The 13,521-nt window shown below is 38.5% G+C and overlaps 1 protein-coding gene across 1 annotated transcript in view; it reads right to left on the bottom strand.

The window, feature by feature from the left end:
• Positions 1–12,508, bottom strand: part of LOC101743883 (uncharacterized) — a 399,362-nt gene extending 386,854 nt beyond the window's left edge. The window contains exons 1-2 of the mRNA XM_021347912.3: positions 12,202–12,508; positions 9,392–9,630 (exon numbers count right to left, since the gene is read on the bottom strand). Of these exons, the coding sequence (XP_021203587.1) occupies positions 9,392–9,630; positions 12,202–12,206 (244 nt within the window). The 5' untranslated portion in view covers positions 12,207–12,508. The remainder of the gene's footprint in view (positions 1–9,391; positions 9,631–12,201) is intronic.
• Positions 12,509–13,521: the final 1,013 nt, after the last annotated feature.

Genomic DNA, 13,521 nt, shown 5'->3' on the forward strand with positions numbered 1-13,521 from the left:
TGATGTATGAGCATCATAGCCACAGCCACAGAGCGCTACTTTTGTTCCGACACATAATCACAACATAATCACCACTTAGACGAGTCGCTTCCGCGTCGCGTCGTAACCCAGCCCCAAACTACAAGTTGTTTGTTAAACTTCAAGGAAACTGTCCTTTTACGTTGTTCACCAAGATATTGGATATCATGTAGAATTCATGAAGTTCTGACGGGCTGTCGGGATTTATCTCGACGTACAACTTTTACTACCTCAGTTTACCGGTTGTAGGACACTTCCGTTAGCTGTTTTTCAAAGCCCTAAGTATTTTTTTTAAAACAGAAGACTTTTTTTAAACTAATTCTGGCCGACTCAAAGCCACGCCATTACCGATGCTCAACATGAGCGTTTGTAACAAACAAATGGAAACCGTAGATCAATTTTTTTTTTATTGCTTAGATGGGTGGACGAGCTCACAGCCCCCCTTGGTGTTAAGTGGTTACTGGGGCCCATAGACATCTACGACGTAAATGCGCCACCCACCTTGAGATATCAGTTCTAAGGTCTCAGTATAGTTACAACGGCTGCCCCACCCTTCAAACCGAAACGCATTACTGCTTCACGGCAGAAATAGGCAGGGTGGTGGTACCTACCCGCGCAGACTCTCAAGAAATCCTATCACCAGTAAATGCGAGGGTCTAGCAAGAACAAGAATGGAGATCTAATGAAAGCTATCCAAACGTATCTGCAAGTCGGTACCCTCTAACATGATCGCGATAGTCATACCGTAGTAGGAGATGAAGAGTCCTCTACTGTACACTTAGGAGAATGGCACTAAGATCCTGAAGGATCAAAATGTCGGCCGTTTAAATAACAATATGATATTAACCGCAAGAAGTCGTAAACACAATGGTATAGCGCTACTGGCCAGTTTTGATTCCGTGCTAAGCGGATATGTACTTCTTTGATTACATACTAAAGTACTTTTGGAGTAGAGTAAGTCGGACTAAAATATGCAAATCTTAAAATACTTCAAGCAGTTTGAACAAGAGAACTATTGTTAGACAAAGTAGGGCGCTCGGCTGATGTGTGACGTAAAGACAGACGGTGCATTGTGGACGAGGAATGTAGATGAGTTTATGTTTGTGTGCGTGTAGATAGAACGCTTTTAATAGTTTCCAGAGAAGGGACAGTACTTCTGTAAGGTTTTTTATTTAAGAAAACGATGTTAATGTCGTCGCGGCCCACTGGGCAAGATGCCCGTTCTTTCGTAATGCGGTTGTGTTGACGTTCAAACAGAGCAACCAGGTATAGTCGTCGTGGCCTAAAGGATAAGACGTCCGGTGCATTCGTGTTGAAGCGATGCACCGGTGTTCGAATCCCGCAGGCGGGTACCAATTTTTCTAATGAAATATGTACTCAACAAATGTTCACGATTGACTTCCACGGTGAAGGAATAACATAGTGTAATAAAAATCAAACCCGCAAAATTATAATTTGCGTAATTACTGGTGGTAGGACCTCTTGTGAGTCCGCGCGGATAGGTACCACCGCCCTGCTTATTTCTGCCGTGAAGCAGTAATGCGTTTCGGTTTGAAGGGTGGGGTAGCCGTTGTAACTATACTGAGACTTTAGAACTTGTATCTCAAGGTGGGTGGCGCGTCTACGTTGTAGATGTCTATGGGCTCCAGTAACCACTTAACATCAGGTGGGCTGTGAGCTCGTCCACCCATCTAAGCAATAAAAAAAAAAAAAAAAAAATATATATATAAAGTAAATCAGTCTCTGTGTTGGGCTTACTGCTTCCCTTGGGGGGGGGGGGGGGGGCTACTCTAGGATCTTCTGTGGCCCTCTATTCATGAAATAAGCTGCGAGCTCGTCTTCCTATGTAAGCAAACTATAATAAATATCATGTTAAATCAGTACAATTTTCTAGCAAAATTCTCGTATACTCTTCTAAAGTAAATAAATTAGAAAAACCTGAAGTTATGACGACGGTTTATTAAAAGTTACATTCTTCACGCTCAATACATAAATAAACATGACGAACAAGTTTGAACAGTAAAACCGGCACAAACGCATCCACAAAACCCAGCAGACTTCGTAACTTTCGAGGCACTTAAATTAAAAGCTCTTGCTACTCACGGTCGCTTAATTACTCCAACGAAACTTTAAAACAGCCAAAGGGTTTGGTGGATTGACGTTATAGCTTTATCTGACAATAAACGAGCTTTCCTAGTCGCGACGGTTAGTTTACCTACACCTACATGCCACCTTACTTCTGCACTTACTAGTAAACAATCGCACGTTTGTAACGATTTCCTGTTAACAATTGTCTACAAGGGCAATAAAAAAAAACGTGTAGATTGTTATTTATGTTTATAAATAAACCAATCCTAAGTTGTAGAATAGCTGACGAGCCGTATGTGTTTTTTGCACATGGACTTCAGCAACGCCAGGGGCAGAGCCAAGCCGCTGCCTACCAAGTAAGTATTTATAAGTATAGGTATTTGTAGGTGTAGTTGGAAGGCGTTGGTTTGGCTGAGATCTGAACACGCGGCGTCTCCGGCATACAACGTCCATGTTTGAAACAATGCGAGCGGCGGCGTTGAGCGGCATAATTTGCAAGTTATTCAAATGCGCGGGACACTAACTATTCCGTTGGAGAGGAGTTGCGATTTTTGGTGCGACACACGGATAACGAGGATCGGTAGCTTGCTGTCGAACATTTAATTTTCGGTTTTTCTTTGTTTTTTCTGTTTTCGTTTATGACAAATCACACTCAGCATCTGAACAACCGTTTCCCATGTCATTGATAATGCTTTCGTGGTTATTGTTTTAGATATCAATTAAACAATTTATGAATTTTTGAACGAGATATGAATGGAAAGCATAGATAGTTTACATAGAAAGCATAGATTTGTATAGAAAGCATAGATTAGATAGTCTGCAAGCCAATGTAGGTAGGTAGGTAGAAATAATAAAAAATTAGGTACAGAATCAACTTCGATCGCTCTTATAATATTTTAATGCCATTTAAAAAAGAACTGTTTGCAAATATAGTATGAAATTTCGACTATAGATAAAATAATACGGAACAATACGAAGCTATCGAAAATAATGAATACAAATCGTATCGACCTCACTTAGGACTTAGACGTGGAAAGGAAAACCAAGAAGATCAGGATTTTTGGATTTTTATGCGTCACATTAAGCTGTGCGATTTCTACTTGGTCATAATTTTAGTATTTTTGTCTTTATACGTAACGGTAGATTATTTATTTATTTAAGAATTGCGAATACAATATACAGTATTACATATATAAAAAATACATAATAGTTAAACACTTGATAACTGTAATAGAGGAAGCCGGTATCAATATGTAAATCCCCATTGTTTGCATTTGGTTAGTGCCTTGGTATATGATGAAATAATTACAAGATTGAGAAAAAAATGTCAACGGTAACAACCGTGTGTAGTAATTTGTAGTGAGTTAGCACCTGTACATCTCAAGACTACAAACCGGTCATTATCCATCGCTTCTTTCAATAAGTTTAAAGCGATAAAATGCTGCACCAAACCAGCAATGTAACACCGTTTATCAGATAAAGCCGTATACATTTCCATGCAAATGTTACTGGGTAGGCACCGAGAGTTATGCAGATGCAGGAAATCCTATGGAAATGAAATCGTTTAAGTCGCGTTGTTTCGTTGTGCTGCCGAAGAGCCAACGTGGATTTCGGTGATAATTGGACGTTTTTACAGCTCACTATGTAGATTTGGACATCCACGATTTGTTTTTTATTTCAATAACAAACATATTTGGGCGCATGGGAATCGGTTTGAACGGAGCTATATATTTTTTCAAATTACTTTGAAAATTGTTGAATTGGATCACAGAATAGCCAATTTGGAAATATGTGACGATTTAGAAATTTGAATAAAGGCCGGTTTTGTGTTTCTCTGAGTAGATTTACAAATTAACTGAAGACAGAGTAAACAGATCTGTGTGCTAATATCCACCTACTCGAAGTGGCCATGCTACTCATGTGAATATGTATCATGTAGATTATAAAAAAAAGAACATAATATTCCTAAATAACCTAAAAGTACATGTCATCATCCGCAACACGCTTCGTCAGATCACAGAAATAGAGTTATCAGCAACATGCTTCGTCAAAAAGTACAATACTTACTTTCAGCTGCAAGCGTCGTCATAGAGACGTCATGTAGATTGTCACATATTACTCCTCTGAGCTCATGACTTCCATTGAATCTAGTTCATAAATGGCGGTGACTTTATTATTACCTCTTATTGCAAATAAGTAGGTGGATCCTTTGTTGACCACTAGTCCAACTTATCCCAGTATAAATAACCTAGTGAAGTGATCCTAACGCACCCGGCACGTAGACTCTTCGGTAAGAGTCAGAGCACTCTAAACTGAGCCGCGTAACGATCATTAATCCCTCTTTTATCTAGAACATTTAACATAACGTCCCCCACTAAATCTCGTCGGCAGGAAAAAAACAGCTGACTAATACCTGCCCATCAATCTACCCCGATAAAGTCGGGATGATGTCTTATAATTAAGCGCGCTGAGTTATTTCAGATACAAATTTTCGCGATGGCGTCCCAAGCGTGAAGTAAACCAATAAATTGCGTTTTCCAGACTCCATAACAATAATCAGGGTTTTGTTTTATACACATACTGTGAATCAGGGCACTGAGAGTGCTCATAGTGTGTCACTGTTTACATATTGTTAATAATTAATAAAATTGTTTGATTCGCGTACCGATGCACCGGTTTTCGAATCCCGCAGGCGGGCACCAATTTTTCTAATGAAATACGTACTTGACAAATGTTCACGATTGACTTCCACAGTAAAGTAATAACATCATGTAGTAAAAATCAAACCTGCAAAATTATAATTTGCGTAATTACTGGTGGTAGGACCCAGATACCACCTACCCGTCTATTTCTGCCGTGAAGCAATAATGCGTTTCGGTTTGAGGGCTGGGGCAGCCGTTGTAACTATACTGAGACCTTAGAACTCATATCTCAAGGAAGGTGGCGGCAGTTACGTTGGAGATATCTATGAGCTTCTGTAACCACTTAACATCAGTTGCCGTGTGCTCGTCCACCCACCAAAGAAATAACTAAAAAAACATATTGAATTAGTGAAATGGATCCGTCTACAATACAGAAAGACCGTGCGATTAACTTGAAGCTCGGTTAAGTTGTTGTTGTTGGTTTTCGAGTTATCGTACGACACGGCACGCGGGTACATTCAACAAATGGTTTGACGTCAAGTTTGACACCGATGCACGATGTCACGCGTGGCTGATCGTCGCGTGTGTATGCGATCTGTTGACTGACAACTTGTCGTTTTGTTCAGCCATTAATTACATTACTGAATAACGAACAATCAGATGAGTTAGCGAGATATTTCCTGAAGAAAATCTATACTAATATTATAAAGCTGAAGAGTTTGTTTGTTTGAACGCGCTAATCTCAGGAACTATTGGCCCGATTTAAAAAAAAATCAGTGTTAGATAGCCCATTTATCGAAGAAGGCTATAGGCTATATAATATCACGCTAAGACCAATACAAGCGGAGCACCAATAAAGAATGTTTTAGAATCGGGGTTTTAAACCTTTTGAGAGCTTCCACTGCGTACGCTGCGGCGTTATGCCAAAGTAACTATTCCACGCGTACGAAGTCCGGGGCAAAAGCTATAATTTATAATATCTCCCACAACAGTTGCAGAACCAGCCCAAACTTCTTTTATATTAGACCACAGACCCTTCTAGCGATCGTATTACAAATTATTAAATTTGTTGATAGCACCCAACGACTTTGACTGGGATATCGGAAAATATAGGTCAGTGATTTAATGGGGTACGTTTTGTAAATTTCTTTTTGGATAATACAAACGAGGACGATTCCAGGGAATTGATTCTGATCGAGTTCACCGCTAAGAATCGAAACGATTTTTTTTTTCTTTTTCCTACGGTGAAGTTTAATATTATTGCAGTATTATACTCGTATAATTATAATATATACGGCATCGTGTTTAAACCAACAGAAAGCTACGTGGTTTCGTGGAATACGACATTTTAAATTTCGTTAATTCTACAATAACGCTATATAGTATAAAACAAAGTATCCCTGTCCCTATATCTGTCCCTATATCCCTATGTATGCTTAAATCTTTAAAACCACGCAACGGATTCTGATGCGGTTTTTTTTAATAGATAGAGTGATTGAAGAGGAAGGTTTATATGTATAATAACATCCATTAAATAGTGGAGAAACCAATAATAAATTACAGTTTCCGAAGCGAAGCGAGGGCGGGTCGCTAGTTTTATATATTTTCTGTAAATCTGATGAGGAGCACGCATAGGGTATGTAATGCTCTTCTTACTGCTCTCAGCGAGGATGGATCCACGTAGTGTCCTCTGTGGAATGTGGGAACCCTTGGAATGTGGGTAGACCATGAGTTCCTGCATTTCATTCTATTTCATTACTTTTTATTTATTACTTTATTGTTTATATGGGTGGACGAGCTCACAGCCCACCTGGTGTTAAGTGGTTACTGGAACCCATATCTAAAACGTAAATGCGCCACCAACCTTGAGATAAGTTCTAAGGTCTCAGTATAGTTACAACGGTTCAAACCAAAACGCATTAGTGCTTCACGGCAGAAATAGGCAGGGCCGTGGTACCTACTCGTGCGGACTCACAGAGGTCCTACCAGCAGTAAAATTAAATTCGCAAGTCCGATACAAAAGCCTCTGATTACTTTCAAGCCTGAAATATACCTACCTACAGGTGCAAATTATTCAGAAGACTTATTTCCGAACTCCATAATAATTTGATTTCCAATTTCTGTTATAATTTCGTAATTTAATTTTACGAGAAGCGGTGGTGGAAGCGCGGTGTGGATCTGGAACCACCTGGAGACATCATGACGAGAGTTCCTTAATTAATAACGGCCATCAGACTTTTCAACTTGCTGAATTCCAGTTGGTCATTGGGTTATGTGCGACACAGTTGAGTAGGGGGTAGTCTGTCAGTTGTTATTTTACAGATTATTGGTGGCATGGCCCGGTCGCGTGTCAAAAATGTTGCTTGCATTTTTTAGAAATTTTACACAACTTTACTTACAGATGAAGTAGAATGCTAAGAAAATCGACCTGTCTTAACGATTTACAAAATAAATATCTAATAGATCTCAAAGATTCTATCAGAAAGGGGATTGCCCACTCTCCATAGTGTGCTAGGCCCAAGATGGACATCAAATATTACTATAAAAATGTACTGATTCAAATTCTTAAATGTATTGGATATCTAAAAAAATATATTGAAATTGACGCCAATATTATAAAAAATATAATAAAAACAAAAACTCGTTTTGAGGTTAATTTTCTATATAAATAAGTGTCGGATTGTGAGATACTTCAAGAACTTTTCTTTTCTTAATGTTTAAGATGTTCCTTATGTATTTTTATCCAATAGGGTATAAAAACACACTTAATTCTTTAAATATCTATATTTTCTTCATCTTCATACACAATTAGTATCATCTAAAAATAGCAAAGGAGAGCCTATACACGGTTTTAAATCTCGGTCAGGGTAAAACCACAATTCACACAATGTTTTTAGTCGTAGTATGAAACGTTATTGATAAAAGTATAATAAAATACGAAGAAAAATCAAAACACATCCATTTTGTACGCAAGCACAACACCACAAGCAGCAAGCGAAGTGTCAGTCAGTCAGATTAAATTCAGTGTTGTCAGTATAAAGAAAAATAATTACATGAAATTCATATATCGATTATTTTTTTAAATAACCGATAATTGATTTATATCTTAATCTTTTTTTTACGAGTACATATTATTTTTTATGTTTTTGTTTTAGTTGTACATATTTAAATAACAATACTAGTAAAGTTTTTTTTATTGCTTAGATGGGTGGGCGAGCTGACAGCCACCCTGGTGTTGCTAAGTGGTTAATCGAGCCCACATACATCTACAACGTAAATGCGCCACCCACCTTGAGATATAAGTTCTAAGGTCTCAAGTATAGTTACAAGTTAAAGTCCAATGGGTATGTCTTCGATGTTATTTTATGTGCATAAAATCCATTAAAATCGTTTGATTAATGATAATACTTAAAATGATTTATTTATATGTTTTATTTATATACTAAAAATATTTACTTCATACGTAAAAGGATTTGAAGCTGGCAATATTTTTCCCGCAAAAATAAAAATCCTTGTTTTTTCAATAGAGTTACTTTTTTTAAACTACTTATTGTAAACTATAGTGGCGCTTATTTGCAAGAAAGTAAATGCATATTTATTTATGACAAAATTAATGCACTAAGTATTTTTTCTATAATCTATTGTCCGCTTTGGGCCTAAAATGGGCCATCCCCTTTGGTGCTACGTTTATACAAAATATTATGGGCATCTTCTTGAACAAAACAAGAAAGGTATAGTTTTCTTCCATGATTTGCATTTCCGTTTGAATCTAAACTGTGTCGGTATCTCCCGAAGGGATCCAAGAACTCTTTGTTAGAACACGAGTCAAAACTTTTGGAGTAATTAAACGATGGCCCACTCGTTCCAAGTTGGCGTCTCAATTTTCTTGTAATTTCATATTTTGGGACATTTCTCTTGTTATAAATTTAGGCAAAATTTTCTAGTGTCTCCTACAATTACTACCAGTCATCCGTGCCTAGGGAAACCGTAAGGTACCTACGCGAACGTTAGAAATTACTAGCAGACCCGGCCACACGTTGCTGTGGCTAAGGTTTTTGTTTCTAAATAACACGTGGCCGGCTATGCTAATACCAAAAATTAGCAAAGTAAGAACAATTGGATTTCACTGTATTGCGTTTACTACGAAATAAATTTCACTTATACTTTAGCCTCAGCAACACGTGGTGTCTATGCCATTAAATTGTAGCTTATGTGAAACATTGGTATTTTTAACACAGCGCCATCTATGAGATATTAATAATGTCAGACAATATTACAATTGTCTGTAAAAACTGATTTAAGGCGCCATCTGTTTTGGAATTATGAGATTTACAATTAATAACAATAATGAACATAAGAAATCATTTTATTGTTAATTAATAAAAATTGCGACCATTAAATGAAATAAAAACCATCCTATGGCCTAAGTTGGAACAAAACACATATTTAAAATAAAAAATAGTTAAAATCGGTTCAGTAATTTAGGTGTCCATAGCGGACAAACAACGTGACACGTGATTTATATATGTGTATTAAGATTACACGAAAGTAACAAAGGTGAAATTAGACTACAAAACTAATAGTTTTAGGGATGTCTCGCGATAATCGTGGCGAATGCACATTAATATCCAAACGTAACTGACCTCCATCCTCTGGTATGTTCAGCAACTTCTTGGCACCAGGACTGGGACCCCTGACGGCGGACAGCGCCCTCTGCAGCGTCTCACTCATCGGTTTCCCGGCCACGCACTGCGTTATCACTGACACGAACAACAGACATTTCACTACACCAACACTGTGCCGGGCCGCGCGCCGGGGCGTAGGACCGGCCATGACGGGGTCTCGTTTGACCACGACGCTGCTACATTGTGATGCACCGCATCTGAAAACAAAGTTGATCAATGTTAAAAGAGCCTTTGTCAATGACTTGTTTGGAGTTTCACTTTGAAAGCGTTGACTTACTGTAGTTCTTTTTAATTTATTGCTTAGATGGTTGGACGAGCTTATGGCCCATCTGGAGTTAAGTGGTTGCCGGAACCCATAGACATCTACAACCTAAATGCCGCCACCCACCTTGAGACATGAGTGTAGGGTACCGTTACACAATACGATTGAAAATTGAACCTTATGTCTCAAGTCAAGTCAAATAAGACTCAACATAAAACTAACACAAAGTGAGCTCTCCTGAGCTGTCAAACGAGGAGTGCTCCGAACCTCTATTTGACTATTAGATCACCAGCATATCGCATCCTTACCATATATAACCACAGCACTCAACCATAATCCACATCTGCACGACTCTTTTTGGCAGGACGTTTGCAAATATTCCTAAACAGGCGATTGATGTAATAATCATAGCTTCTTATTTAATAACCATAGGAATTAGTTATAAATAAGGCAGGCAACCAGACAACCTTGATACGTCCCTAGTAATGAGTGCGCAGTAATAATGACTCGAATGATAATAATTAAACACCCACGTTATTACTGATTTCGTTGTAAATCACAATATCTAAGTATTACGGGCATAATCGAATATTGTCTAATTTTCTAATTAACATCTCGATTTCTTATTAGGCTGTATGCTATTCGTGAATAGACGTACTCCGAGGTTTCATTCAAAAAGTATAAAATATGCGGAATTTTCACCGGTCTCGGCAATAGGAGATTGAGTACAATCATATCAGCGCGGGACTACAGCGACTTCAAGGACGCGGTAAGAGCAGCTGAGGATGAGGAATCAGCGCAGCCACCGCAAGGCACCGTGTTAAACTATCGGGGTAAGCGAAATTATTTTCCATCAAATATATACAGACAGAACTACTCCCAAGGTTACGGCTACAGATCTCAGCGCCCTGCAGGTCATCGTGGTTATGGTAATTTTTACAGACATCCTGGCAGGGCCGCCATGTGATGTGTGGGCTATCTTAATGAAACGAGTGCTTTGGTCGACGATCGTTTATTGACTGTCTTACTAATTACTTAATACAAAATACAATGGTTATACCTATACTACAACTAAAGTAACGTGTTGTTGCACACTACACACTCTCTGGTCCTCAAAGCAGAAGTCGATTCGTGGATTTTATGGATGTGGGATTACTGGTGGCCCAGAGGCCTTTCCAGTTTCACCAGGACAGGTGGGTGAGCAAAGGCTCAGCCAGGAGGCGTGGGATTAGTTAACAGCTGCCCGAGCGCCTCCAAAGGAGACCTAACAACTCAAGAGCAGCTGCTTCGTGAATGAATATACTACCGGATCGGAATCGCGACCCGCTGAGAAGATCTGGCGAGAAACTCAGCGGGCTTACTGGTGGTAGGACCTCTTTTGAGTCCGCACGGGTAGGTACCACCACCCCACCTATTTCTGCCGTGAAGCAGTAATGCGTTTCCGTTTGAAGGGTGGGGTAGCCGTTATAACTATACTGAGGCCTTAGAACTTATATCTCGAGTTGGGTGGCGCATTTACATTGTAGATGTCTATGGGCTCCAGTAACCACTTAACACCAGGTGGGCTGTGAGCTCGTCCACCCATCTAAGCAATAAAAAAAAAAAAAAAAAAAAAATATATTTATATGTGCCTGATGCAAATGTCAGACTTTTTAAAATTATGTATTCTACCTACCAAGCGTCACGTAAAAGCTCTTTAAATAGTATTTATGAGAGTTTTTTTATATTTTAAAGCTCAAGTTAAGACTTAAGAGATGGTATGTCTGTTATTTTATCACGACACCACGACGGGAGTCAAGAGACATTTTTTATAACCAGTATAAAGTAAGTTCCCGTTCCCAGCTAATAAATTTGATGCAAGCGAATCCTCAGGACACATCCAGAGCTTTATGTCTTTAATGGGAATGCTTTATATATTATATCTATTAAGAAATGTACCTAATGTGGCAGAGTTTTCGTTTTTCATATAATGTTACAGCAGCCGTGGCCTGGATTAGGCCCCCTATCTCTCCCGTGGGTGCCGTAATAACGACTTAGAACTTTACCGGAGAATGGGTAGCAGCGTTCTCTGAGTATTACACTAGAGTATTGTGACAGCCAGCCGGCATTTATAGGTGGTAACCACGCTATTTCTATGGGTATGCCGCCATGCGTTCCGGCTTAAAAAGGACCACAGCTTCTATACGACATAACTGAGATGTCAACGTCACGTCTCACGACATGGATTCACGTTGTGATGTCTATGGACTCCTGTAACCACTTTACGCTAGGGGGACCTTCAGCTCGTTCACTCGTCTAAACAATAACTGTGCAAAATCATCAACTTTGAAAGAAGAAGACCAGAAACCATATCAAAGCAGAACTTTAATTCAAGACATCTGGCATGACTATAGACAATTAGTAGCCCATCTGATGTTAAGCGTAACAACGTCAGGTTACAACGGTAACGATGCAAACAAACACGCGAACACACTACGTGTTTTTCTATCTATACATAAGTACATACCTCATTGATTACTTTGATTTGAAAATCCGAAAAAGCATTCCAATTAAACAACGCACAATTTCAAATTTAGAAGAACACTAGAAACTAAACACACCAAACTTTTTTAAATAGAACATGACACTGGCATCAAACAAACTTCCAAAACGAAACACCCACGGATAATTAAAATTTGATTTTACACGAAAACAATATAACTCCCGACGCGTTTACAATAATTAAATTTAGTTTCGACAAACGAACAAAACTAGTTTAATTTTGTAATTTAAAACGTCCGGAACGACAGATCCGTCCTACGGATTCGAACAAAACTAACCTAAAAATTCTTACGTTCGAAACATAAAATTTGACCGCCAATAAACGTTCTTTTCGAAGACTGACAAATAATTTTCACCCTATTAACCGATTTCAATGGAAAATGAACTTTAGGCCATTGTGATAACGTCGTTGAAGTATTTTATGGACGATAATTCATTTTGGATAGAGTGCACTCCCTTTTGTGATCATTCCTCTACCTGCAAACCGTCCCTTTTTTATACAGACATGTGTGGGAAGAATTGTTTTTAAACGATCCATTTCAAACCTTATGTTATTGGATTAAAGTACAAATTGGTAATTTTATTATTTAAGATCTAAAGTAACGGAGGTTTAATTACAAACACCCGTATTTTTTTGTATGAATTTTTGTACTCAACATTGTAAAAGTTAGGTCAGAACTTAGTAGTCAATGGAATTGCAAAATTTAAGATGGACCCAATGGTCTAATGGTCCTCCGTGCATCAATACATTAAAAAAAGCTAAAACTGAGTATTTTTGTACCACGTCAACTTTAAAAAATTGCTTAATAATAATTTACTCTGTGTAGTTGTGGGTAAAGTTGCAAATTATGTAATTTTGAGAAGTGATTCTCGATCGATACACAAGAAGTCCACAGATTGTTAACATTGTCAATGACAATTAACGGTTGCTATTAAACCTTCTTGCTCGTTGGACAACACACGATTACAAGTGAAAAAATATAGTTTAAGTTTGATTGCAGCCTCTATGTTGCGAAGTCTACTGATCTGTGCGTGGACTCCGGATACAATCTGGTACCAGGTGATCTGTGAGATCGTTAACACTGACTTTTATTAGCACAATTACAATAAATACAATCTTTGGAACGCGACTTTTTCTCAATTTTCGTATCTAGAATTACCACCTGATTTAGTTACGTCACTATTGTAAAGAGCGGACGGTTAGCGTGGTATGGATACGTAGAGGGAAGATGCATATGACTAGGAGATGTATGGAAATGGTAGTGCCAAGGTAGAGGGGGAAGAG

This window comes from Bombyx mori, chromosome 27, assembly GCF_030269925.1.
Source record: "Bombyx mori chromosome 27, ASM3026992v2".
In the NCBI taxonomy this organism is placed as follows: domain Eukaryota; kingdom Metazoa; phylum Arthropoda; class Insecta; order Lepidoptera; family Bombycidae; genus Bombyx; species Bombyx mori.